At 58.2% G+C, this 27563-nt stretch overlaps 2 protein-coding genes and 1 long non-coding RNA gene across 16 annotated transcripts in view; 2 read left to right on the top strand and 1 right to left on the bottom strand.

Annotated features, from left to right (window-relative positions):
- Positions 1-1384: 1384 nt before the first annotated feature.
- Positions 1385-4622, bottom strand: DUSP28 (dual specificity phosphatase 28). Its single transcript, XM_024990322.2, has 2 exons — positions 4143-4622; positions 1385-3871 (listed from the first exon to the last, which is right to left on the bottom strand). The coding sequence occupies exons 1-2, from the start codon at positions 4533-4535 to the stop codon at positions 3743-3745; spliced, it is 522 nt and encodes a 173-aa protein (XP_024846090.1). The 5' UTR covers positions 4536-4622; the 3' UTR covers positions 1385-3742.
- Positions 4620-6958, top strand: LOC112446052 (uncharacterized). Its single transcript, XR_009494052.1, has 2 exons — positions 4620-5043; positions 6544-6958. It is a non-coding gene; the product is annotated as an uncharacterized lncRNA (long non-coding RNA).
- Positions 6959-11104: 4146 nt separating this feature from the next.
- The window catches only part of ANKMY1 (ankyrin repeat and MYND domain containing 1), a 54299-nt gene continuing 37840 nt past the window's right edge, over positions 11105-27563 (top strand). For 10 of the 14 annotated variants that reach the window (XM_059885286.1, XM_059885280.1, XM_059885287.1 and 7 more), the window contains exons 1-9: positions 11767-12603; positions 12929-13115; positions 15792-15935; positions 20127-20599; positions 22198-22414; positions 22719-22883; positions 24206-24627; positions 26211-26382; positions 27030-27170. In XM_059885286.1, the coding sequence (XP_059741269.1) occupies positions 12389-12603; positions 12929-13115; positions 15792-15935; positions 20127-20599; positions 22198-22414; positions 22719-22883; positions 24206-24627; positions 26211-26382; positions 27030-27170 (2136 nt within the window). In that variant the 5' untranslated portion in view covers positions 11767-12388. Of the gene's footprint in view, positions 11214-11277; positions 11358-11704; positions 12604-12928; positions 13116-15791; positions 15936-20126; positions 20600-22197; positions 22415-22718; positions 22884-24205; positions 24628-26210; positions 26383-27029; positions 27171-27563 lie in introns of those variants that run through there. The other 4 variants (XM_024990321.2, XM_024990319.2, XM_059885284.1 and 1 more) reach the window with 4 other exon arrangements.

Raw genomic sequence — 27563 nt, 5'->3', positions numbered from 1 at the left:
GCACCATACTGGACAGAGCAGGTATTTCATCATCACAGAAAGTCCTGCTGAACTCTGCTCCCTTCAGGGCTGTCCGGGCCCTGGAGGATGACTGTTTAGGAGGTGACTGCTGGGCAGTCACAAGATCTGGCCAGCCTGTCATTCCACTCTCGCCCAGGCCTGTCCATAGCCTTGGGCCCGAGGTAGGTGGCTGGAGATCAGCGAGGATGCTCAGAGACCAGCATTGGGTGGGTCTCAAAGCCATGAACGAGAGGGACTGCCAAGGTGTTCTCCTATCATCGTGGGAGAATTCAGGTCCTCAGGGAGCCGGGCTGTTTTGGCCTGGAGGCCCACCCACCTCTTTCCCTGCTCCGTGTCTGTGCGGCACAGCTAGGGCCTGACTTGCGCTGCACTCGCCCTCGATGGCGTCCCTGGAGGGTGTTTAATCCTTCTGGACTCAGTATCTCCATTTGTCATGCGTGTGATCCCTGGGGGCTGGGGGGGCAGGGTGGAACAGCCAAGCTGAGGACCCGTGTTCATGGAGTCGGCACCCGCACCGAGGCACCTCTTCAGCTTGCCCCATGTGTCACTTTAGCCTCGGGGACACAAACTCACCAGCCACTTAGAGGAAGGGGTTCAGCCCTGCATCCGAGACTCAAGACGGGGGATACCTGGGTCTGATCAGTCCTCACTGCCTTCAGGGGCCTAGCACCTGCCCGGAGGCCGAGGGCAGAGAGTTTCAGACGGCACTCCCGGCGTGACCAGCCTTTCGGAACCATCCTTTCCCCTCTCCCGGCCAGTGGGGCTGGGGCTGGAAGACCATCAGGGACTGCGTGTGGGCACCCACACCGGCCTGCCCTAAGCACCTGCAGGCAGGTCTGCCAGCCCCCTGCACAGGCTAAGTTAACCTCAGGGGGCTTCTTGCCCTCCTGGTGCCCTGGACTTTGGGAGCAGGGGTTGAGTCTCATCTCTTCTCTCCTGGAGGGCCCTGGGCACCTCCCAGTGGCCTGTCCTGTACACAGGACAGTGGGGTAGGTGCAGGCATGTAGGTCTGGAGGAACTGTTACCACTCCTCCCGGGGCTGTGCCTTCCACCCCAGATTTTTATAAGGAACCAACACAAGTCAGTCTGGAGGAACAAACAGATGTGTTTTGCAGCACTAAAGGCAGTCCACCAAGGCATCTGCGCACTGTGAAGGACACAGTGGTCGTCTCCGCTCTCCACCTCGTCCCTGTCCCGCGGAGGACGGTGCCTTCCGTGTCGGGGTCGGGGGCGCTGCTTTGCTGACAGAGTTCCAGGGTGGGTGCAATGTACCCTCCTCCCCCAGTCCACCTGCGGGAGAGGAGCCGGAAGTTGGGACTGCCAGAGGCTGGGGTTTCTCCCATAGGAATTTTCATACACCAGCTTTTAATTTTTTTTAATTATTTTATTTTTTTGCTGTGGTGGGCCTTTGTTGCTGCAAACTCGTGCTGGCGCGGGCTACTGTTCCTTGCGGTGTGCGGGCTTCTCACTGCGGTGGCTTCTCTTGTGGAGAAGAGGCTGTAAAGCACAGGCCTCCACAGTTCTATGGCGCAGGGCTGCCCCGTGGGATGTGGGATCTCCCTGGACCAGTGCCCCTTGCATTGAAAGGTGGAGTCTTAACCACTGGACCACCAGGGAAGCCCCATACACCAGCCTGCGGACGGTCCAACCCTTACTGGCTTGGCGGGTGGATGCGCCTTCACCCAGCCTTCTCCTGATGGGCACAGACTGGCTGCCCCTGTTCGAGTGTGCAGGCCCCGGGAGGGGAGCGGGTCCCGGGCCTCGTCTGTTAGCAGGCGGACACGGTGGTGGGTGGGCTTCCAGGAGGCCCGTGGGCTCGGGTGGGGGCTGTGCTGTCCCTGGGCCTCTGGTGCAGGCAGACTTGGACGGTTCCCCAGATGGAGCTGGGGGACCAAGGGCTGGCCCGGGCTCTGACGGCTGTGCACCTGTGTCACCAGGGCCGCGTCAGCAGGTGAGGGGGTGTGCCAGCAAGGGCACCACGAGCACACAGGGAGAAGACCTGGGCTTGGGTCCTGGCTCCTGACCTCCCAGCTGGGCAAACCACTCAGCATGCCTGAGGTCACAGATGGAGTCACTGTGGCCTCACCTGCCATGTGCAGATAATGGCAGGAGCTGTTCACAGGTAGATGGAAAGGCAACATGAGCTGTGAGGGGCCTGCGGGGAGTAGGCGGCAGCTGGCAAGCCCTCCATAAAGGTGGCAGAAGTCGGGTTATGACGAGGGCTGTGGCTCTTGGAAATGGGCGCTGCTGATGCATGGCGCTGTGCAGGGCTGGGTGCTGGCCTGCAGGGGGTGGGGTGTGCTCTGAGCCAGGGGCCATCATGCTGGCAAACCAGGAGCAGGAGCAGGAAGGCTGGGGAGGATGGGCCCCCCGTTCACAACCACCCCAGTGCCTCACTCATGGAGTACATGCTCCCCAGCTTTATCCTTTGGGCTCTGCTTGGTCAGAGGTCTTCATCTACAGGTGGGATGCTTCCATTTGGGACAGGACGCTGAGACCCCACTTAGCCAGTTGGGGATCCTCAAGGCACAAATCAGAGTTGCTCTGCTTGGTGACTGACACTTTTTTGGGGGGGCGGTGCTGTGCGGCTTGCAGGCTCCTAGTTCCCCAACCAGGACTGACCCCAGGCCTCAGCAGTGAAAATACCAAATCCTAACTACTTGACCTCAAGGAAACTTCCTGACCCTGACTCTGAAGAGGCGGCAGGGCTTTGCTTGCTGGGATTCATGCTGCTCAGGACTCCCGGGCTGTGCAGGGGATCACAGAGGGCACAGTGCAGGTAGGACGCTCGGCCCTTCAGGATGAAGGCTCCACACACCCACTAGGAGGACCAGGGCCTGAGGCCCTGGCTGCGGGTCAAGGGAAATGATAAACACCAGATTCGGTGTTTTATCCATTACTTTGTTACGTGTACACTCAGATGTGTTAACCAGGGACTACATTATCTGTAATTCATGTATTATCCGTTTTTTCCTTTACTCTCTCCCCTTTGTCTTTTCCTTTACTCTCTCCTCTTTATCTTATTTAAGGAGTGTTGAGGGTGATTAATTTTCTAGTATAGTCTTCAGGCTGTAGGATGCCCAGATGAGGTGCCTCTGAACCAGGGTAATCAACGCGCTCAGACACATGGGTGGTCAGTGTGGTCTGGGCCTGACCTTGGCTGAAACTGGGAGGTCAGTAAGGTAGGAAGTGGGTGTGGACACTGGGAGCCCAAGCTGAGCGGTCTGTCACAGAGCCTCGAACCCACACCCGTGAGTCACAGCAGCTACGAGTCTGTTTGGAAAGCCACTGTGGCCTGAGCTGGTGGCAGGCTCGAATGTGGAAGGAAGCCAGGGTCAAGGTGACAGGTCCTCGTGACTCCTGTGGTTTCCCCATCTCCTGACCTTGGCTCCCCGCCCTCCACCTCTCTGTAGTAAATGTTTTTCTGGCTAAGTTTTCTTGAGTGGTTTTGATGTTCCTGATCAAGCCCTGTCTAGTAAACCTGAGAACCAGGGGAGGAACAGTTCCCCAGTTCTCTGCGGACATACCCCTACGCTACCATCAAGCGGGGACAGAGGGCTTTGGGGAGCTACAGAAAATGAAAACTCCGTGGGACGTGAGGCAGGAGAGGATGGCCCAGCCTCCCGTCAGTGCATGAACTACGTCTTCCCACCCCGAGGATACAGGAGACCCCCCAGCGTCCTGCTTTGGAGTTGGTTGGTCGTCCTCCAGGGCTGACCGCTTAGGGCTCAGTCGGGCCCGAGGGCTCCTTGGGCAGGAGGGACCGCGACTGCAGGGCCTCCTCGTACTTCTGGAGCTGGGACCAGAACCCCGGGTTGGGCTCGGCCACTGGGCGGGCGCTCTTCACCGTCTGCGAAGAGAGGTTGCGGGTAGACCCTTGTGCAGCGCTTGCGGCGAGGTCCACGGGCGCGCCCCGCCCCACGGGCGCGCCCCGCCCCACGGGCGCGCCCCGCCCCACGGGCGCGCCCCGCCCCACGGGCGCGCCCCGCCCCACGGGCGCGCCCCGCCCCACGGGCGCGCCCCGCCCCACGGGCGCGCCCCGCCCGGAAGTCTCTCCCCAGGCGGCGGAGCCCGCCGCTCCCGGAAGGTCCCGCCCCTCCCCACCGGAAGTCCCGCCCTACCCGGAAGGCCCGCTCCAGGCTGAGGCCCCGGTAACGCATCAGGTAGGCGGTGCAGACGGCGGCCGAGCGGCTGCGGCCGTTCTTGCAGTAGACGAGGCAGGCGCCGCCGGCGCTCACCGCTGCCTCCATGGCGGCGCAGGTGGGCTCCAGGTACGCCAGCAGGTCCTCCGCCGGGTCGTCGAACACGGGCACGCGCAGCTCGGCGACTCCGGGCGCGCCCGGGCCGGGCTGCTGGCGTGAGACGTTGACGCACAGGGTGACGCCCGCGCGCGCCAGCGGCTCCGGCGCGGCCGCGGCGCGCGCGCTCCCGAGGAAGAGAGAGGAGGCGACGCGCACGAAAGGCGGCGGGGGCGCCGCGGCGTCCGCGCGCTGTCCGGCCTGTTCCGGGTCCATGGCCGGCTCCCGGGCGCCCGGCCCGGGTGTCTTACTTTGGGTCGTCAGGTGCGGCCGACGCCCCCGGCTCCCTCAGGCCGCCCCTCCCCCTCCCGGGGCAGGCCCCGGGGCGGGTGTGAGGGAGAGGCCACGCCCACCATGCCCTGGCCGCCGCCTCACTGGCCAGGTCTGAGTGGGCGAGGCCTCCTCTGATTGGCTGACGGTGGGGGTGTGGCCGTTACCGTGATCATCGGGAGAGTCTGATTGGCCGCAGAAGTGTGGGCGGGTTCAGGTTCCTGGGTGAATGGGCCCTCACCTGTGCCGGAGGCCAGACCCGGGCTGGTTGAGAGGCGCGAGGTCTGAGAGCCTCCCCCTAGCGGTCCTGGCGAGCCCTGAGGGTTCCAGCTGGGCCGGGCAGCGGGCGGCCAGCTTCTCAGGCTGTGGCTGACGCGCTGAGCCAGGGGCCCTGTCGCAGAGTCTCATCTGGGCACTGACCAGTCATTACTTCTCTTACAAGCGCATTTGCCAGGTGAGATGCCCCTTCAGTTCAGTCGCTCAGTCTTTGCGACCCCATGGACTGCAGCACGCTAGGCCTTCCTGTCCATCACCAACTCCGGGAGCCTAATCAAACTCCTGTCCATCGAGTCGGTGATACCATCCAACCACCTCATCATCTGTCGTCCCCTTCTGCCTTCATCATCAGGGTCTTTTTAGACGAGTCAGTTCCTTACATCAGGTGGCCAAAATATTGGAGTTTGAGCTTCAGCATCTGTCCTTCCCCTTGGTACAGCTTTATGTTTATTCTTTTATGTTCTCTGCTTCCTAATAAATCGCCCTGTGTAATATCTGCATTTTATTTTATTGTAAAACATGGTCATATAAAATAAAGCTACTTACCCTTAGCATTTCCATTTTTCATAGACCAGTATTTCTGTGGTTTTTCTTATTTTGGGGGTTATTACTGTAGCTTTAAAGAATTACACAGTTGCCACTTAAGAAGACCTCTTCAATAGATTTTTCTGATGTCCAGTGTCTTTCGGGGGATCCGTTTCACTGAAAATGAACTGTCTTGCAGTTGTGTATGCGTCTAGTTATTGGTGTTTCGATTCTATTCTAATAATATTGAAACATTTCTGATTTTCAATCTGTTGGACCAGAAATTTTTCTCCAGTGTAGGGATCCCCAACCTCTGGCCCGTGGGCCAGCACCTCCTGTCATATTGGCGGCAGCATTAGGTTAGAAATACAGTGCACAAATGTAATGTGCTTGAATCATCCCAAACACCCCCGACCCCAGCCCACGGGAGACTGGTCCCTGGTGCCGAAGAGGTTGGGAACCACTGCTCTAGTACATCCCCACCCCACCCCAACCCCTGCCGCACACACACATGAACACACGCCACTCGTAAACTGAACCTCTGCAGTCTTTCTGGGTGACCTCCATTCTCTCCATTCCAGCCAAAGCTGCCAAGCTTGGTAACTGTCTACCTGGGGCTCTCCTTTGAGCTGAAGATGGAAATGTTGGTCTGTAACCATGTCTTCACGGGCTGTAGGTCCAGACATCACCTACTTCCCAGCATCCATGTGCTTTTCTGTGCCCTCAGCCCTTTTCTGAGGGATTCTGACTTTCCTGGATGGGATTCTCATTTCCCATTTCCCCAGAGTTCACAGGAGCCATCCAACTAGGTGGGAGTACCAATCCCCCAGCTTCAGAATCAGGCTTCTGCTGACACTCTGGTCAGTGACATCTATGCCCAGGATTGCTTCAGGACAGGGTTTGGGCTGTCATATGAACCAAAGAGGACTTCCCTGGTGGCTCAGACAGTCAAAGAGCCTGCCTCCAATCGGGAGACCTGGGTTCGATCCCTGGGTTGGGAAGATCCCTTGGAGAAGGAAATGGCGACCCAGTCCAGTACTCTCACCTTGAAAATCCCATGGACAGAGGAGCCCGGTAGGCTACCATCCACGGGGTCACAAAGAGTCCGACACAACTGAGCGACTTCACTTTCACTTTCTTTCATGAACCAAAGATGGGAGAGGGGCTTGGAAACCTGTCCTCTCCTTATTACCACAAAGGGAAGCCAGCCTCGCTTGAAACCACGTGGAAGAAACCATCCTCAATGACACTCGGGCACCAAAGCAAACCAAACCTGAAGAGCCTCCGGCTTCTGGTCTCTGGTCTCCTGAGCTGGCCAGTCATCCTTTATTGTTGGATGTCTGAGGTGAGTTTTCTGTTCCAAGGCCTTTTAACTGATAACCTCACACTCTTTTCCCCACCTTGAGTTAGTTCATGGGTAACAACTCGTGCTGAGTATCTCGAGTCCATTCTCCCCCTTGATTGCTGTGTTTGTTTACAGGACACTCTCTTCTGGACTTGGCACCATCCTTCTGCAGGGAGCCTTCTATCCTTTCTCACTAGCCAGAATACACTTTTTAAAGCATTGAGTTTCTGAACGTTGGTCCTGACTCAGCAGGTCGGCAGGATCATTAGTGGGTTTAAAGGAAATCAGTCCTGAGTATTCACTGGAAAGACCGATGCTAAAGCTGAAACTCCAATACTTTGGCCACCTGACGTGACGAGCTGACTCATTGGAAAAGACCCTGATGCTGGGAAAGATTGAGGGCAGGAGGAGAAGGGGACGACAGAGGATGAGATGGTTGGATGGCATCACCGATTCAATGGACGTGAGTTTGAGTAAACTCCAGGAGTTGGGTACGGACAGGGAGGCCTGGCGTGCTGCCGTTCACGGGGTCACAAAGAGTTGGACACGATTGAGTGACTGAACTGAACTGATACTAGTATTTTAGGTCATACCCATATTTTATTTTTTAGTAAAATGGTTTAGCAAAGAACAGACTACATGAAAATATTAGGGTGCATGTATACAGCACAGTGAGTTTTTCCTCATAATTTTTTGAGTCATGCTATGAAATGGGGAATTGCAGTGGGCCCCAGGCAAAAAGTCTGGAAACCTTTCATTTAGAGCACACATTTTGATTGCACTGCTCTCCTGCTTAAAATATCTTGATGCTTCTGTCTGTAACCTAGCATTCAAGGCTGTTCCTGCTTTGTCCATCTATCTCCTTTCTCTCTGTTCCCCTTGTCACCTACATATTGGCCCTTGCCATCCACCTCTACAAGGATTAAATAATGAGCCGCTGCAGCTGCTGACCTTCAGCATCTCCTGAAAGGAGTTCAGGGTGGAGATCAGGAATGGAGGCACTCTGTGCTCTGGGGAAAATTGGCAGAACAGTTCTTCAGACATTTATGTTTTTAGGAGAAGAAATTTTATGAGCCCAATTCTTGTATCTTTTCATGTCTAAAAAGGCACTCAAATCCTTCATGGTGATGTCTGCTCCTTGTCACTAGCAGTAACCTGCAAAAAATTTATGCTGGATTGCAGGTACTCCGTCTTCACCAGAATCACCTCTATACTGACCTTCCCCCAGTGCCTCTCCAGAGCAGTTTCTCAGAGCTGTCTGAGGTGCTGTCTCCCAGGGTATCATCCTTATTTTGCCCCGCAATAAACTTAGCTGATGCTGAAGCTGAAACTCCAGTACTTTGGCCACCTCGTGCAAAGGACTGACTCATTGGAAAAGACTGATGCTGGGAAAGATTGAAGGCAGGAGGAGAAGGGGGCGACAGAATGAGACAGTTGGATGGCATCACAGACTCAATGGACATGAGTTTGAGCAAGCTCTGGGAGTTGGTGATGGACAGGGAGGCCTGGCGTGCTGCAGTCCATGGGGTCGCAGAGTTGGACACGACTGAGCAACTGAACTGTACTGAAAACTTACCTCAAGATTCTCGGGTTGGGCAATTTTTTCAGTCGAAACCAGCTGCCCACTAGGCCTTGGCCCAGTGGTTCGAACATGGTAGGAATGCACATTCTCAGGGTTTATCTAGTCTGGACCTGCTGAACCAGAAGCTCCAGGAGTGAGACACAGGAAGCTATGTGTTACCATGTAGTCCAGTGATTCTGATACAAGATAAAAATCTAAGCATGATTTGGTCAGTGTAAAAAGTCATTTAGAGCTTTCCCCTGGGGGTCAGCAGAGGCTTTGCTCGTAGCGCACTCCGTTCCGGGCTGCACCTTCCAGTTTCCCTTCTTTTCTTCCTGTGAGCTTAAAGGCACTTGAGAAACAGTCTGCCGAACTGGAATTTTTTAAAAGACTTTTCCCGCATAAATCCTTTACAGTAGTCTCACATACATCTAATTTGATAGCAGTTTTTTAAAGTGACTTTTGTTGACTTTTCAAAGCCTTCACCTGAATTTTAATAGAAACGCCACTCTGCTTCCCCATCCACATGTCATCAGTCATACTTTACTAAATTTCATAACTATGATAGGCTCAGCCAGCACCTTCAGGTTTGCAAACACTATGACTGGTAGCATGAGCAACTAACACGCTGAAAACCAGTCTTCCTAAGGTCCGTTTGCTGAATGTTTATCAAGTTTACCAATTCACCAAAAACTTTTTAAACTATTATTCTTGAATATTGTCAATTACTATTAACATATTGTTCCTATGAATGTTTTCTTTTTGGATATACTCTTTAGCATCATTGTAGGATTTGTATCAATTTATGGAAATAAGGCTTTTTAATCTTTGTTTTTTAAAAATACCAGTGCATATATTCTTATGAACATAAGTAACATTTCAGCATTTTATATTGTGTTTTTTCCAGTTTATAGAAGCTTGCAGAACACCTTTTCTTTTGTGGCCACATTTTAGTATTTAGAATTGCTTTGTCAGTCTTCTGAAATTGTAAGGTTTGCTAAAACAAATACCGTTAGCTGTTGTTTATAGAGTCTTTCATGTGAGTTGCCTGGGGCCTCCCCAGTGGCTCAGTGGTGAAGAATCTGCCTGCAATGCAGGAGGTGCAGGAGATACTGGTTCCATCCCTGAGCAGGGAAGATCCCCTGGAGGAGGAAATGGCAACCCCCTCCAGTATTCTTGCTGGGGCAATCCTACGGACAGGGAGCCTGGCAGACTACAGATTGTGGGGTTGCAGAGTCGGAACCAACAGAGTACAGCACAGTATGTGAGTTTCCTAGAATCAGTGTAACAAAGAACTGATGCTTTTGAAGTGGTGTTGGAGAAGAGCCTTGAGAGTCCCTTGGACTGCAAGAAGATCAAACAAGTCCATCCTAAAGGAAATCAGTCCTGAATATTCATTGGAAGGACTGATGATGAAGCTGAAACTCCAATACTTTGGCCACCTGATGCAAAGAACTGACTCCTTGGAAAAGACCCTGATGCTGGGAAGGATTGAAGGCGGGAGGAGAAGGGGACTACAGAAGATGAGATGGTTGCATGGCATCACCGACTTGATAGACACGAGTTTGAGCAAGCTCCAGGAGCTGGTGAAGGACAGGGAAGGCTGGCGTGCTGCAGTCCACGGGGTTGCAAAGAGTCGGACACGACTGAGCACCTGATCTGAACTGAGCTGAGGGTAACAAAGTATCACAACCAACCAGTGGGCTTCAAACAACAGAAATGTATTTTTCTGTATTTTGTCTGCAAATCTCCCTGTCCTTCTAAGGACACCAGTTGTTTGGTCTTCACTCAATTACATCTGTAAAGACACTATTTTCCAAATAAGGTTCATTCTCAGGGGTTAGGACTTCATTTCAGTTTATTATTTGGGGTCGGGGTGGGGGGCCACTGCTCAACCCACCACAGGTGGTATGCTTTAACAGGAAGTTTTAGGTGACTTTTTCTTTCTCTTTTCAGAAACATTTTAAAGGTGGTTCCGTTTGTCTCTGCTCAGCTTCACAAGTAACAGCTGGAGCAGGGCAAAGAGGGGACGTGAGGGGAAGGATTAAGGGGTAGAGAAGGGCTCTAGGAGCCGAGGTGGTGCTGAGGGGCCGAGGGGCCGAGGGGAGAAGAGATGAATTGGGAGACTGACTGCAGGGTTGGGGGAGCGCCCCCGGAACCCTGGGGTCCGGGTACAGCCGCCTTCCGGCCACTGCAGCTCGCGGGGGGCGGCCGGGGCATCAGCTGTTGTCATCCGTTTTCGCTGTTCTAAGAAGGGGCAGTCTGCGCCTCCAGAGACCCCTCCTCTGTCCAGGAAGCCGCGGAAAGCCCTCGCGCTTTTCCCGGTTGCTTCTAGTCCAGTTCCCTGAAATGTGCTCGCTTCTGTTCTGAGAGCTCCTACTCATCCCCCGAAACCATACCTAGGCATCCTCTCCCCGTAAAGGCTCACCTGTGGCCCCGGCTGCCCCCGATCCTGTCCCCCTACCGGGCTGTGAGGTCGGCGCCTTCCATAAATACCAACAGAGCCACCAACCGGCTCTGGAGTCCGGGAGGCTTGACCCAGAGGCCGACCCACCGTGCCCCGCTTGACCTCGAGATGGGTGTCCTAGTGGGACGGCCGGCCTGGGCTCAGCAAGCCGGGGGTGAGGGTCTCGGCGGGGAGCCAGAGTGGGAGGCCGGGGCGGGGGTCTCTGTGAGGTCACAGAGGGGAGCCCTGCCCCGCCGGGACGCCAGGGGGTGTGGCCCTGGAGGGGCGGGGCGGGGCCGGGCGGGGGGATTGGCGGAACCTGGGCACGTGGGCGGTGGCCCGGTCTCCAGGGAAACCTGACTCTTCTGCACCCTGAGCGGTGCAGAGTGCAGGCTGGCAGGCGCGGCTGCGCTGCGTTGGCCACAGCCCTGCGCGGACCCTGTGCGGTCAGTGAGAGCTCTCTGAGCTTCGGTGCGGCCCTGTTAGGGGGAGAAGCGGGGATATCCCCGAGCTCCGCGGAGGCGGCGGTGGGGAATCGGCGCGTGGGCCCCACGCCCCCTGGGCCCGGCCCGCCGTTCTCCCTGGGAGCGGCGGAGAGGAGGTTTGGGGCCCGACGTGCGTGAGAGCCTGTTTTTATATGCGGGCTTGCGTGGGGACCGCGTCCTCGCCGCCCTGTCTCCCGAGGCTCTCGGGGGGAGAAGGGGCCTACTGTTTGCCGCCCAAAACGTGGCCCTAATTTAAGGTCGCGGGAGGTGGCCCAGGCTGTCTTCCTTGGTTTCAGGGACACCCTCAGGCGTTGGAGGGGGTTTCTCTGTGTTGGGGGCGGGGGCGTTCCAACAGGATCCGGGCGTCCGCCGTTTTAGGAGGGGTCCTTGTTTCTCTGAGGCGCGCGGTGCTGTCGGCGGTCCGGGCGCCCGCCAGGAACCCCGAGGGAGACTGTGGTTCTCCGACTTTGCTTCCAGGTTCAAAGAGGAGAGACATGGAATATCGTTATTCCTTGGTCCCACATGACGAGGTCCCAAAGGTTGGGAATTCTGAAAACCAAGTGGAGGAGGGCGGCAGCGTGCCTGCGGCCGCCGGGACACTGGAGAGCTCCATGCTTGGCGCCAAAAGGTGTGGGAGCCCTCCCGCGAGGGCGTGGAATCGGGCTGGCCCCTCTCCTTGGCTTGTAGACGGCTGTCCTTTCTCTGAGTCTTCACTTCATCTTCTCTCCACGCATTTCCCTGCCTCCAGACTTCCCCTTTTATTGATATAAGGACCTCAGTCACACTGGGCTAGAGCCCATTCTCATGACCTCTAATTTGATTATTTACATAAATTGACTATTTGGAGACAGCGTCTGTGAAGATTCTGACTCCAAACACAGTCACACAGCCAGGCCCTGGGAGTTAGAACTCTGACATATGAATTTGGGGTGTGGGGTGCGTGGCTGCTGCTGCTGCTGCTGCTAAGTCGCGTCAGTCGTGTCCGACTCTGTGCGACCCCATAGACGGCAGCCCACCAGGCTCCCCCGTCCCTGGGATTCTCCAGGCAAGAACACTGGAGTGAGTTGCCATTTCGAGGAAGGAACACAATTCAACCCACAGCTACAGGTAAGAAAAAGGAAAACAAACCAGTTTTGAGCCCCCAGACTTTATCATTGTTGCATGAGGGTCTCTATCCTTCATGTTCACAGCAGCTGCAGCCCTTCGGAGTCGGGCAGGTGCTTTGTTAAAGTGCCCGTGGCTCACGGCTGGCATCTGAGGACCAGCTGGTGGAGGGGCTCAGAGCCTGAGGGCTCCCGTGTGTGTGCACCCCACCCAGCCAGCCCTGAGACACCCCACTGCAGCACCCCAGAGAGCCCTTTAGCGTTGGGAGACAGGTGGGTGTGTGTGTGATGGGCCAGGCGCGGGCCCACTTTAAGTCAGGATGTGCACTTTGAGACAGTAAGAGCAACAACAAAGCAGCCTGCTCTGGTGCTCAGCCTTGTCAGACAGCTGCACACTTACTGCCCTTTCCGCTTCCTGCGTGACCCTGAGCATGCTCCATGCTCCCGGTGCCTCCGTTCCCCTCCCTGGAGAGCAGGGACAGCCGCCCGTCTGGCCTCGGGGCTTGTTGGGTTGAAGCACGGCTTCTCGGGACTCGGTGGCCCTGAAGACCTTCGGTGGGCAACAGGCCCCCCCACCCCGCCCCCTTCCTCTCCCTAGGCTCCTCCCGGAGGCCCCAGAGGAGGAAGAAGAGGCCGAGGGCCCGCTCAGGGAGCAGGACCTGAAGGGCGCCTACATCCAGCTGGTCCGGGGCATACAGGAGTGGCAAGACTGCTGCGTCTACCAGGGGGAGTTCGGGCTGGACATGAAGCTGGGATACGGAGAGTTCTCCTGGCCCACGGGCGAGGTAACGGCCAGCCCCGGCCGGCCCCTCTGAAGAGGCCTGTGTTGTGAGCTTGTGGATCCGGAAGGAGGCTAGGCAAGCGTCCCTGTGTGAGCAGCACCCAGAGAGACTCCTGAGATCACGTCCGAGGTTCACCTGGTGTCCCCAGGCTGCAGCTCGGGAAACTGTGCCTTCAGAAGATAAATTCTTACTCTAGGCAAATTTTTTCTTTTCAATTGTCAACTACTGCAGTGAGTTGTATATTTGCAGTGGTGACACTGCCTTGTATTTAAGCTCGAGCAGAAGAAATGGGTCTTCTTAGAGACACAGTGAACGCGCGCTTCCGTGCGCCCGCGGTGGGCGGAGTTTGGGGCTGTGGGGACGCTAAGGGGCCCGTGGCAGGGCTCTTGGCGCCACCTGGTGTCCCTGGGGGAGAAGCAGCCGTGTGTGAGGCGAAGCTGGGGGTGTGCGTGTCCTGCGGGCTTACTGCGCTCCCCCCCCCCCCCCACCCACGGCGGGCAGCTGGGTTCTCAAGGCTTCCCACGTTGTGCGGGCCCCTCCCCTCCCGCCGCATCTGCACTGCTGGCGGGTTCCGCGCTGCTTGCCCTGGTCTTTGCTTGCAAGTCATAAAAACCGTCTGGAGGCAATGCAGGGCTGCATTTGGTGGGTTATAAAAGCATCTGGGGAAGCCCTGGGGACCTAGAGGGCAGGACCCCCTGTCACCGAAGCCCTGCTGGGAGACGGGCACTGGGTGGCACAACCTCCCAGGGGCTGCGAGGGTCCCGGCTCTGTCCTCCTCCACGCGGCGGCCCTGGTTGCTTGGTTGTGGTACCTCACCCAATCCCTGACCTCCCGCACTTAGCTTTCCTGGTTCAGGGAGGAGAGGGGAGGAGGTGCACAGGGGTCTTGGGCTGGAGCCTGGGGAGTGGTGCGGGCAGGGCGAGGCGGCAGGAGCAGCTGCAGGCGCAGGCGGAGCTTCGGGGCTTCCAGCCCAGTCCCACTTGGACTGCACCCCCAGAGCAGGGGACAGAGGCCGGGACCCGAGCTTCTGACATGGCACGCGAGGCTCCTTGCTGTCGATGACGCAGCACTGATTTTGTTCGGCATCTGCTTCTTTAGTCCTCCGTTGGCTTTTCTTTGCCCCAACACGGGTCCAGTGGTCAGACACTGTGAGCTCCTGGTTGTGGGGGTGGCGTCCCGCTGACAGGTCCTGCAGCCCTAGTCATCCCTGCGCAGGGAGACGGTGGCAGGCGGAGCATCCGCTTTGGTACAGCCTGGGGGGACCTCTGGGTCCACCGAACAGACGCTCCTGCCGCCATAGCGGCTCCGGAACCAGAGGGAGCAGGAAGGCGAGAGGGCGCAGGGGGTTGAGGGCAGCATCTTTGAAGAGCGGGCCCCAGCACATCCATCGGTCTGGTCAGATGAAGCTCCCGGTCTGTGTGGAGCACGGATCGGGAGGATCCTCCTTGGTGGACAGAAACCCCGTCTTCTATGGGTGAACCAAAGAGCAGCGGTTAGATTCTTCCTAAAGTTCTACACAGATGATCTGCAACTCGGGACTTCTTTCAGTTGGGTAAACTCTGTAAGCCCCACAGATGATCCCAATGAAATGAATGTGGGCAGATGATGGGCCGTTTCCTGCCCTGTGTCTCTCTGCTCTCCGTGTCCCTGCTCCAGCCATTCTCTAGGAGTGAAATGATGAGCCAGAAAATACCTCTCTTGGCTGTGGTGCCTGGAAAGCCCGTCACTGGGTCCCGGGGCCCCAGGCTTGGCTGGTTCCAGGGGTTCTCAAGACTCCATCAGGTCACTTCTTCCCTTCTCCCTGGGGGCGGCCAAGGTTGACCTTCTGCCACCTGGCAGAGGGGAACGGTTTTGGGGTCCCAGCCTCTTACAAGAGAGAAGAGGCCCCGTGGACACTGGTGTGACTCAGGGATGGGTCCTGTGGCCAAACGCAAGTCAGGGCTGGGGGTGGGAGCCCTCTGCTTGGCCACTCATGCCAGGGAGGCTGGGGCCAGGGCACCACCTACCTGTGAGGACTTGTCTCCATTGCCAGAGGACGATGGGGCACTGGGCAGGTGGCAGTCGCCGGCCTGCTGGTGGGGGTGGGGTGGGGAGGGGTCTGTGAGCACCGCTGTCGGCCACGTGAGCGCCTGGCCCGCCTGCTTCTGGCTGGAAGGTGGCCGTCTGACGCGTGAGTCAGGGCTGGAGACTGAGAAGGGCTTGGGATGGACATTGTGTCCTTTCTCCCTCCTGGGGCACCTCCATCAGACCCCCCGGGGCTCGAGACCAGAGCAGCCCAAGTGCGTGGCCTCAGAAGCCAGGAGTCTTCAGTCAGGGCCAGGGTGGTGACCCCCGGGCTGGCAGCCCCCGACTCCCTGGGCCAGCCTGGGGGGTGCGGGCGGAGCCGGGGCCAGGGCTCACGCATGCAGACAGGTCGTGCCTCAGCCCAGGCAGTGCAGACACCTACAGCCTCCCCACCCAAGCCAAGACGGGGGCGGCATGGCCATCGGGGGGCCAAGTGTGCCTGGCGCCTGCTCTGTGTGAGTCGGGTGACCTCCCCTCGTGCGCCCAGGGCAGACCCAGAGCCCCACTCCATGTGGCCCAGGCCCAGAGGCTCAGCTGGGAGGGCGTTCTGGAAGGTTCTGGGGCAGTAAGGGGCTGCTCCTCAGACAGACCGGTCACCCCACTTTCTGTTCACAGTCCTACCACGGGCAGTTCTACCGGGACCACCGGCACGGCCTCGGCACCTACATGTGGCCGGATGGCTCCAGCTTCACGGGCACGTTTTACCTCAGTGCCCGGGAGGGCTACGGCACCATGTACCTGAAGGAGAGGCTCTTCCAGGTGAGAGGTCAGCCTGGGCATCCAGGCCACTGGCCGGCACTGCAGGCGCTGCTGGGTCCTGGGTGTGTCTGACGAGAAGCGGCTTTCTTAGTCTAAGGGAATGTGATAGTGCCAGTAATAAGGCACATGAAGAGGAGTGAGGACATGAGACATGTTGCACAGTGAGGACATGAGAGCCGGTCATTGTCCTGTTCCCCGGACCGGGCCCGGGGTTTCCAGCAAGCCACCGTGCATCTTGTAGATGAAGCAGTGAGCTCGGCGGAAACATTCACCTTTCTACACGTAGACTGGCTCGTTGCGCACATGCTCTTCTGGAAGTTCCCTTTTTCTGGGAGAACATTCCTGCCTTTGCAAATACAGATTCCTTCCCCAACCCCGCCTTACTCATTACAGTAACACTCGCCCCCGTTAGCAGGTCGTGCTGAAAGTTTTGGGGCTTCCCTTATAGCTCAGTTGGTAAAGAATCCGGCTGCAATTCAGGAGACCCTGGTTTGATCTCTGGGTCGGGAAGATCCGCTGGAGAAGGGATAGACTGCCTACTCCAGTATTCTTGGGCTTCCTTGGTGACTCAGCTGGTAAAGAATCCACCTGCAATGTGGGAGACCTGGGTTCGATCCCTGGGTTGGGGAGATCCCCTGGAGAAGGGGAAGGCTGCCCACTCCAGTGTTCTGGCTGGAGAATTCCATGGACTTGCAAAGAGTCGGACACGACTGAGCGACTTTCACTGCTGAAAGTTTTGACAAGCATGGTGCTGTGTGATGACTACCGCGGTCAAGGGTCCCAATAGTCCCGTCAGCCCCGAACATGCACCCGGTCCCTCTGGAGCAGGTCTCCTCCTGCTCCCAGTGCCCGGCTGTTCCGTTTCTGCCTATAATTTTGCCAGGTCATGAGATCATCATCTGCGTTTTCTTCTGTGTTTATGGTTTTGCCATAACGTGCCCGTCTGTGTTTGCGTTAATGTTGGTGTGTCACGGGAAGTAAGGCTCCCTCCTCTGCCACGCGGGGACGTCCGGGTGCTCCAAGCCCATCTACTGGAAAGACTGACTTACCTCCCGCCCAGCCGTTTCCTCTTTGTCAGAAGTCACGTCTGGAGGCAGCTGCCTGGTTCTTTCGTGACACGATGTCAGGACTGACAGGTGGGCGCAGGTGTCAGCAGCCTGGTTCTGCCCTGCAGGGCTTCCCGTGTTCTTGCTTCCTGCTCTGCAAGGAGCTCCAGCCTCACTCAGACGCTTCCTGCCCTGCTTTGGGTGGAGCCTGGCTGCTTTAGTGGGATGCAGTATTTAGAAACCACGGTTTGGCTGCTCATCACTGCTGCACTGGTTGGTTTTTATTTTTAGGTGTTTTCAATAGCATATCTTGAAAACACCTTTCAAAACTTTTTTTTTCCACGCGTTATTTTATGACATTTTTTCTTTCTTTTTTTTTTTTAAAGCGTTTTAAAATCGAACAATTTTTAAAATCCTGCTGTTGTTCAGTCGGTAAGTTGTGTCGAGCTCTTTGCGACCCGATGGACTACAGCACGCCAGCCCTCCCTGTCCTTCACCATCTCCTGGGATTTGCTCAAACTCATGTTCATTGACTTGGCGATGCCACCAACCATCTCATCCTCTGTCGTCCCCTTCTTTGCCTACCTTCAATCTTTCCTAGCATCAGGGTCTTTTCCAATGAGTCAGCTCTTCACATCAGGTGGCCAGAGTATCAGAGCTTCAGCTTCAGCATCAGTCCTTCCCATCAGCATTCAAGGTTGATTTCCTGTGGGACTGACTGGCTTGACCTCCTTGCAGCCCCGGGGACTCTTGGGCGTCTGCTCCAGCGCCGCGGTGCTTCACCTGGGCTCTTCAGTTTCCTTGCACAGCCTCACTCTCTTGGGCGTCTGCTCCAGCGCTGCGGCGCTTCACCTGGGCTCTTCAGTTTCCTTGCACAGCCTCACTCTCTTGGGCGTCTGCTCCAGCGCCGCGGAGCTTCACCTGGGCTCTTCAGTCTCCTTCCGCAGCCTCACTCTCCTGGGCTCATGATTTCGTATGACCCCTGGATGACCGTTTGTTGTGCCCCCCCCCTCTGTCCCCTCCCCCGTCCCTCTCCCCACTGGCAACCACTAGATCGTTATCTGTACCCATGTCTCTGCTTCCTTTTTTGTTTGAAAGTACACTTTTTTAAGTGAGAAAGTGCATCATCAGTTCACACTGATACCTCCAGCGTCAGTGTAGGGGTGCAGGCTTTGCCCTCGACAGCTGTGGTGCTGTTTGCCTCTCTCTTCGTCTTAACAATCGTGGTTTCTAACAAGATTTCCTGCTTGCTTTATCTCTGAACACGTGTATACGAGTTTCAGAAAAGGGCAGAGCCTCATCAACGCCCCTCTGATGATTAAAAACAGTCTCAGGTTCCTTTGCTGTCCTTCTGTCCCCGGGGTGGCCCCACTGGGGAGGCTGGGTCCAGTCACGTGAAATAATTCCTCTCTGTGTGGTCACCCCACCGCCTCCCCCACCACTGGGTACAGAGCTGCAGTCACTTGCTTTATTTTGCTTTTGTTATTTTTGGCATTCTATTTTTAAAATCTTGTTTTGATTTCATTTTGTGATTATGAAAAAATCTGATGCTTTTTCCAAGTCAAATCCATCAGATATGGTCCCCCCCACAGGAGTCCCTTCGCTTCCTTCTCGAGCCTCCCTGGTCCTTGGTGATCATCTTTGTACTTCTGTCTCTGCATTTACAAATGATGGGCGACGGGCACACACGGTCCTCCCCCCGAGGGCATCCTGTCCTCCCTGTGCTCCACCTGCAATTACACCTGCTCCCAGAGCCCTGCCCCCTCCCAGCAGCTCCTGAAGACCTGCGTCTCCAGGCAGCCTTCCTCACTGAGGATTCCATGTTTTCACCTGTGATCTTTGGGATGCATTCCTAGAAGCAGGATTGTTTGGTTAAAAAGTGAACACGTGTTAAGAAAAGAATTTTCAAAGCCAGTACCTCTGGATAGCCCCTCTTTATTGAACCATCAAGGTTCCTGGATCATCGTCTGCTGTTCGCATAAGGCTGTGAACATATTATAGCTTTGATGAGCTGGGATGACTTCCTGTGACAGATTCCTAGAAGCGGACTCCTGGGACAGCTGCTTTTCTGACCAGACACCTGTCTCCCTGCCCAAGGCTTTCTTCCAGGCTCACAGCTCCTGGGGGACTGTCCCCCCACCCCGCCACTTTCACCGAGTCTGATGGCGTTTCTTGCCCCGTCACCGGTCCATTCACAGCTTCTCTTGGAAACACCCGCAGCCCCAGCCCAAGCCTGTGCAGTGGTCCTCACACGCTTTCCCTCCCTCATTTCGTCTGCTGCCGCCTGGTCTGGCCTGCCAGCTTCTTGTGGGCAGGGCCTTCCGTCCACAGTGCCCAGCCCCAGGCTTGCAGCCAGAGGTGCTCCACGGGCAATGGGAGCTCCCGAGAGTGAGGCTGCCGTGCGGCTTGCAGACGAGGGGGTGGGGGCGCAGCTCCAGGGACTGACGTGTGTGCCCTTGGGGTTTCAGGCCTCTGTGCTTTTGCTGGGCGGTTCCTCTGCCTGCCCAGCGACCTCCAGGCATCATCCCATGACTCCGTCTCAGGGAAGATGCAGCCCGTCCTCCCCGGGAAGCCGGGTCTCTGCGGTCCCCAGGTCCCCTTTGTCCCAGGTCCCTCGCTGAGGGAGGCACTGCTGCTAGGTGTCTCACTGAGACCCTCCTGGCTCTCCCTGCTCCTCACACCCACCCCCGGGCACCGATGCCAGCAGGAGCATCAGAGCCGCCCGGCGCTGGCTGCGCTCTGCTGGGCTCGAGGCAAGCCAGGCTGACTGCTCCTCCTCGGCTCACACCTGCCGGGGTGTGTCTGACTCGGCGCCCGGCGCCTCTACCTGCGTGCTCCTCCCCAGCCTGATGGGTGCCTAGGCCAGGCTCACCATGTTAGAGGAGCCGGGGGCACCCTGAAATGAGTCTGCACGCAGCATCCCCGGCTTCCCCTCACAAGGCCCCCGAGCCCGCAGCCCCTCTGCCCACGACGCGTCTGTCCCGACGCCCGTGCTTTGGGCCTGGAGCGTCCAAAGCCTCAGCAAACTGTCGATTGAATGAACATGTTTCTTAGGATGATGCTTTCTTCCTCTGATTTAAGAAACTGGCCGCAGAGCACAGGCCCTGCCCAGCCACCTGTTCTACCCCGTTGTGCCGTCCTGCAGGGCCTGTACAAGGCAGACGAGCGATTCGGGCCAGGCGTCGAGACCTACCGGGACGGCAGCCAGGACGTGGGGCTGTGGTTCCACAACCACCTCCTCAAGCTGTGCGTGGAGATCCCCGACAGCCTCTCCATCCACAGCTACCCCGAGTTCTCGGGCTTCCTGACCCACACGCCCGCCACAGTCACCCTCGCGGATGAGGAGAAGATGGGCTGGGGCCTAGAGGAGGGGCAGGACCCGTTCTTCTACGACTACAAGCGGTTTCTCCTGAATGACGACCTCACTCTGCCTCCGGAAATCTATATCTACTCGACGGACAACAGCCACCTGCCCATGACCTCTTCCTTCCGCAAAGACCTGGACGCCCGCCTCTTTCTGAACGACATCCCTCCGTTTGTTGATGACGGAGAGCCCTGGTTTATCAGAAACGAGACCCCTCTGATGGTCAGAATCCAGAAGCAGGCTTACAAGTTCAGGTAACCCAGCCCGTCCTCTCTCCTCACCCCCAGGGCTCCTGTCCTCTGATGGGGGCACACTCAGGCTGGGGGTCCTGAAGGCCTCTGGCGGCCAGCCCCGCAACTTGGCTGTCCTGGCTGGCTGTCAGGCTTGTCTTGTTTGACTAACCAATGTAGCCCAGTGATGAAGGGCTGGGGAGCTTGTGCCTGGAGCTGGAACGCGCTGCCCAAGTGCCGAGCGCTGGCGGGGAGCAGGGCAGGAGGAGGCTGGGCGGCTGGCTCGGCCTCTGGTTTCTCCAGATGGCAGGGGAAAGATGGAGCACTCTGCTGGTCTCCAAAGATCACCGCCACCTGCCCCGGCATCCCTGGGGAAGTCAGCAGCCACTTGAGGAAGACTTATTTTTTAAGTTAAAGTTTTGAAGAATATTTTAACCCCTTTCCTACACTTTGTCCTCAAATATCTGTAAACTATTTTGGAATGCATGTTTTGTGAACGTAAATGCTACTTATGTATGCATCATCTACCCATCCACCCATCCATTCACCTATTCATCCACCCATCCATCCATCCATCCACTTATCATATCCATTCACCCATCCATCCATCCATCCACCCACCCACTTAGCATATCCATTCACCTATCCATCCATCCATCCACCCACCCACTTAGCATATCCACCCACCTATCCATCCACCCACTTATCCATCCATCTAACCACTTACCATATCCATCCACCTATCCATCCATCCATCCATCGACCCATTCATCCATCCACCCGCTTATCATATCCATACACCTCTCTATCCACTTATCCATCCATTTATTCATCCATCCATCCACCCACTTAGCGTATCCACCCACCTATCCATCCATCTACCTATCCATTCATCTACTCATCCATCCATCCATCCACCCATTCATCTACCCACTTATCATATCCACCCACCTATCCATCCATCCACCTATCCATCCATCCATCCATTGACCCATCCATCCATCCACCCACTTATCACATCCATCCACCTATCCATCCATCCATCTACCCACTTATATCCATCCACCCATCCATTCATCCATCTATCCATCCACCCACTTATATCCATTCACCTCTCCATCCACTTATCCATCCATCTATTCGTCCATCCATCCACCCACTTATGCATCTATCCACCTATCATATCCATCCGCCCATTTACTCACACACCCACCCACACACCCACACACCCATCAATCCACTATCTGTCCATCCATCCATCTATTCACCCATCCTTTCACCTATCCATCCACCCATCTATCACCCCTCCATCTATCCATCATGCAAAGATCAGCTGAGCCTATAAATTTTTTTATTTTTAAAGTGATACAGCTCTTCCTGCTGAGGAAAGATGCTTGCTTAGCCATAGCATCTTCACCTGTGGGCAGCGTGTCCCCCAGCAGCTGGCCAGCCGTGCAGGCCTAGGGCTTAGGGTGTCCTAGGAGCAGACTGTGATGGGGGGGAAGGCGGGGTCCTGGGCAGAGGCATGAAAGAGGAAGTGTGGACGGGAGGGAGGGCCCCTTTCGTGGCAGGGCTTGGCATCCAGAATCGGGCTCCCCCCACTGAGGCTCCCTGACTGCCAGGAACAAGAGGGCTCATAGCAGCTGGAACATGGACACCATCCTGGAGGGGCGGCGGAGCGGCTTTGCGCGCCGTGGGCCCAAGGAGCGGCTCTCCAAGGAGATGATCCTGAAGGCCCAGGAAGGGAATTACGACTGGATTTACGGGATCCTGAGGGACAACCTCGCCAGCCCCGATGTGGCCGATGCCAAGGGCTACACAGTGCTCGCCGCCGCTGCTGTGAGCGCCCCACCCCACAGGGTGCTTGTGCGGGTGGCAGGGTCACTCACAGGACCGCTGACCCGGAGGGCACTGGGCGGTGGCCCCTTGTAGGCAGGGGCTGCCCTCCCCCTTCCCCTCTGAAGCCTGCCTGTGGGACGGGCGTGCGGGGTCGGACGGGGAGAGGGGCAGGGTGCCTTCGCCTGGCTGAGCTGGCTGGGGCGGGGGGCTGCCTCTGAGCTGGCTGGGGCGTGGGGCCTCACTGGGGTCCTGGCCCCTGCTGAGAGCGCCCGCTGTCCTCGCCAGGCTGGCCCCCTCCCTGCAGGTTCACTGTCACGTTGACATCGTCAACCTCCTGCTGGACAACGGGGCCGACGTGAACAAGCGCACGGACGAGGGCCTCACCCCGCTGAGCATGTGCTTCCTCCTCCACTACCCAACCGTGTCCTTCAAGCCCAACATCGCTGAGAGGACGGTGCCTGAGCTCCAGGTCAGCCTGGGGGTGCTGCGCCCTGGCTCAGGGTCTGCGCCAGCCCATCCCCACCCCCATCCCTGGGTACCAGTCCCCTATGCAGCTGTCCACGCATACAGCTGTCCCCTTCCCCCACCCCCTGCCATCTCTGTGTCCTCAGTCCCCCACCCCATCCACCCCTCCCCCTCCCCATCCCCTGCCATCCACCCCCCGTCCTCAGCCCCCTACTCCCCATCTAGTGGTCCCCGCTCCTCCATCGCCTACCTTCCGTTCCCCGCCCCCCACCCCCAGCCACCTGTCCCCCAGCACCCCATCCCCCAGCACCCCAGACTCATCTACCCGTCCCCTCCCCATCCCCTGCCATCCACCCCCCTCCCCCCGCCTCAGCCCCCCTCCCCCTCCCCATCCCCCATCCACCCATCCAACTCTCCCTTGTCCGACTGTCCGCTGGTCCACTCGTCCCTCACCTGTCTACCTGTCCCCCAGTCCCCCAGCTCCCCGGCCTTCTTGTGCAGACCGGGCTCAAATGGGATGAACTGATGCTAAGGTGGGCAGGCAGGAAATGGGAGGAAATCATCATGGTCACTGGGTGCCCTGAGCTTGTTGCTACGACACAGCAGAAGTGTCCTTTAGGAGGCTATGCACAGCCTCTGGGGCCTCAGGACAGAGGGTGCCGTGGACCCCGCACAGGGCCCACCCTGGCCTCTGGCGACAGGCACTGCTGGGCGCCCCTGAGCCTTGCAGGGTGCCTGCTCCGGTGGTTCTGGGCGGGTACTCAGGGTGGAACTGCCGGGCCCTCAGCAGCAGTTAGTCACAGAGGGCTGGGCCCAGCCGCAGCCTTTCTGCCTGGGGGTGGTCCGCGGTGGGACCCGAGAACCTGCATTTCTGGCGCTGCTGCCGCCCGTCCCTGGGCCACCGCTGAGAAGGAGGCTGTGACTGCGGGTGGAGGGCGGCAGCAAGCCGCAGAGCGTGCCGCCGGCAGCCGCTGGATTTGGACGTTTTCAGGGCTCACGTGAGAAAAAGGCAGGACAGGTGGGATTCACTGTAATAATGACATTTCTTTAACCCATGTATCCAGAATTCCCCGTTCTGGTGTGTAATCAGTATAGCGGCCCATGGGGAGACATTTGGCATTGATTTTCCAGTTGCCTCGCCTACAATGCGGGGGGTCTGTGCCTGGAGCCTGCGTGGCGCCAGCCTGGTCCCCGCGCTGGGGCCTGCTTAGCGCGGCAGGTCCGGGTGCCAAGGGGGGCGTGGGCCGGCCCTGCAGACGGAGGCAGCTTGCTTGGGTCAGCACTCTCTGCTTTGTCCTAAGGACGTTTTCTCGGTCCTTTCCAAAGGAAGCTTCGAAGCCCATCACCACGACCCAGCGTTCCTTGTCGATTCCGGAATCGCCCGCAGAGCCAGTGGTTCTGGAGGAGCCTGTCCCGGCTCCTGGAGGCCCGGAGCGGAAGCAGTCCTCCGCCAGGCCGAACATCGAGGAGAGCCGCCGCGGGGCTCGGGAGCGGGGCTCCACGTCGGGGAGGAGCAGCGCCAGCGACTCGGGGCACTCTCGGGGCGCGGCGTCGGGGACACTGTGCCGGAGCTCGGCCTGCAGCAACGACTCGGACTTCGAGTCCGGCCGGGCCGTGCGCCATTTCCGCATCGACCTGCCGCAGGAGCTGCTGGAGTGCAGCGCGCAGGGGCATAGCCTGCTGCAGACCCCGGGCCCCGCACCTGCCGACCAGGGCATCATGAGGAGGATGGCGCTGGACATGGTCCAGTAGGTGGCGGGCCCAGGGCGCGCCTCAGGGGGAGCCATGAGCCCCATTCCCGTGGGAGGGCGGTTCTGCACGCCGGGGGCGGCTCCCAGCGGCTGGCCTCTGCGCCCTCCCTCGGGCCGAGCGTGGGATGGGGGCGCTGGCACCGGAGACGCACAGGCGGGCACTCACCCTCAGTCACCCAGGGACACATGCGTGCTCTCGTGCACACCTGCCCGCACACAGCCACTCATCGTGGATGTGCGTGCACACCACGCCTGGGGAGCCTCTCACTGAAGCAGGGCTGCCCCTCCACCAAGTCCTGAACACACAGAATGTCTTCAGGGCCAGCGGCGCCTCACGGCGAGGGCTCTGAGGTGGCCAAGTTTTTCATAAAAACTGGTTATCTCTGTGAATATGCAATGGTTAGTGTTACTTTTTGAATGTGTTACTAAATATTTGAACACATTTCTCAGTCTTAATTTGTAAGACAGCGGACAGGGATGGCTAGAACCCAGGTAAATAAAGCCCTTTGGGGGCCTGGAAGGATTGTACAAGTGAGGAGGGGTCAGAGGGCAAGCCATCTGAGCGCTACTGCCCTACACTGACCCAGCCTCCTCTCTCCCTCTGCTCTGCCGGCGGTCAGCGGGAAGGCGGGCCCCCACCTGCCCCCGATGGGCCTCTCCACACACCCTGCTCTCCTCCCTGACCTTCTCCCTGACACCCCCACCCGCCCAGCCCTCACGGCGTCTGCACAAGAGGCTGTGTGTGCCGCTCTGTGCTGCTGGTGAGAGACATGTGTGCCATGTGAGTGTGTGTTGTAGGTGTGTGTGCACTGTGTCACACATGTGGTTGCGTGTACGTGCCGTGTTGTGCCTGTGTGTATATGTGTGTCGTCTGTGTGTGCGTGCCGTGTGTTATGCATGTGTGTGCACTGCAGCTGCTGCTGCTAAGTCGCTTCAGTCGTGTCCGATTCTGTGCGACTCCATAGAAGGCAGCCCACCAGGCTACCCCGTCCCTGGGATTCTCCAGGCAAGAACACTGGAGTGGGTTGCCGTTTCCTTCTTCAGTGCATGAAAGTGAAAAGGGAAAGGGAAGTCGCTCAGTTGTGTCGGACTGTTCGAGACCCCATGCACTGCAGCCCACCAGGCTCCTCTGTCCGTGGGATTTTACACGCTACGTTGTATCTGTGTGTGTGTAGGTGTGTGTTTATATACGTATGTGCACGTCTGCTGTGTGTGTACAACCTTGGACCCTATGGGCACCAGGCAATGTACATCGTCCCCTCACGGCCGCCCCAGGAGGGAGACTGGCCCCCACCCCCAGCCCGTATCACAGGTGACCTCAGGCTAAGTGAGCACCAGGGCTGAAGTCGGGCAGGGCCGCAGCTGGACCTGAGCTTGGCCAGGCTGGGCCGCTCAGGGTGGGCTGCCCTGGAGCAGAGAAGGGCGGCAGTCTTGGTGAGGCAGGGCCCCGGGGTCGGCGTGCTCCGCGTCAGGCCTCGCCAGCACCCGCGGCGGGGTCTCCTTCTGGCCCGGGGCATGTCTGGGCTGCGGGCCGCGCGTGCCCCTCTGCCAGCCTGTGACGGTCTCCCTGCTCCTTCCAGACACAGGCGCAGGTGGGCGACCATCACCCTCCTGCTGCACCGCGGGGCCGACCCCAACCTGTGCCGCGCGCCCATGCAGGTCCTCTTCTTCGCCGTCAAGGCCGGGGACGTGGACGGGGTGAGGCTGCTGCTGGAGAACCGGGCCAGGACGGACATCCAGTTCCCGCCCGAGGTGGGCTGCGCCGGGGGCCGGCGGCGGTGGGGGCCGGGCCAACTCCGACGGTCACCCGTAGCGTCTGCTCTTCCTCCCTGGCTGTGTCGATGCTTGTCACTCAGGCCGCTCATATTCAGAGGGTGTCGACTTTTGAAAAGGCTGCCAGTCTCGCTCTGGCTACTTGCTCACCTTCTGGGCCCCTGAGCCTGGTCGTTTATTTCCTCTTTTTTCTTGGGTGTAAGTGCAGGTGTCACTGAAGACCCAGGAGGATCTCACAGAACTTTTTGGGTTCACTGATTGGACTCCATCTTTGAAACCTCCTGGAGGAGGGCGGGGACAGTTGGTCTAATAGGAAGCTGGGGCACCAGGGCCTGGTGCCCATGTCACCCTGGCGGACGAAAGCATCTTATGAGTCAGAGCACACGGGTGGGGTCGTGCGGTGTGTCTGTGGGCCGCTGTGGGCGGGCCTCTTGTCCCGAATGTCCCGGGATGACGGGAACGTGGTGCCTTGGGGACCCGAGGCAGGCGAGGGGCAGACGGCCACGCTCTCACCCTGGACGGGGGCCCCACGGGCCTTGTTCACACAGAGCCCCACCCTTGGGCTGCCGGCTGTCGCTCCTCAGGGACCTGGGGCTGCACCCTTACCGCCTGTGCTTCCTCTGCAGCTGGGGGCCCTGACCCCTCTCCACATCGCGGCCGCCCTCCCCGGGGAGGAGGGCGTCAAGATAACGGAGCTGCTGCTGCATGCCATCACCGACGTGGATGCCAGGGCGGCCGACCAGGATGACGTGTACAAGCAGGGCAAGGTGGGCGTCCGCCCTGTGGAGGGTGGGGTCCCTCTGCAGGCGCTGTGAGGTCCCCACAGGAGGGTGCCTGGCACCCTGTGAGCCGCAGGCCAGCCTGGATCCGGGCAGCGTGCGCCTGGTCACACCCGCAGTCGTCTGTGCGAGCTGGGGCCCGTCTGGGCAGAGGGAGGCAGTGTGGCTTGGGCACCAAGTGTGAACACTCTGCACACAGGCCTGTAGTGTGGGAGAGGCATGCACACTTGATGAATGTGAGTGAGAACCTGCTTCTTCAGGCAGCTCACAAAGCCCGGGGGTCCTTGCCGGGGTAGCTGGGCCCCCGGAAGGGCATTCTGTAGTAAGCTCTGTCTCACTCCACTCGGGGGTGCCCCTCTGCCTGGAGACACGTCTGCCCAG

The sequence above is a fragment of the Bos taurus genome, chromosome 3, assembly GCF_002263795.3.
Source record: "Bos taurus isolate L1 Dominette 01449 registration number 42190680 breed Hereford chromosome 3, ARS-UCD2.0, whole genome shotgun sequence".
NCBI classification, from domain to species: Eukaryota; Metazoa; Chordata; class Mammalia; order Artiodactyla; family Bovidae; genus Bos; species Bos taurus.
The sequence above is the reverse complement of the archived record's forward strand: the minus strand, read 5'-3'. Positions and strand labels throughout refer to the sequence as shown.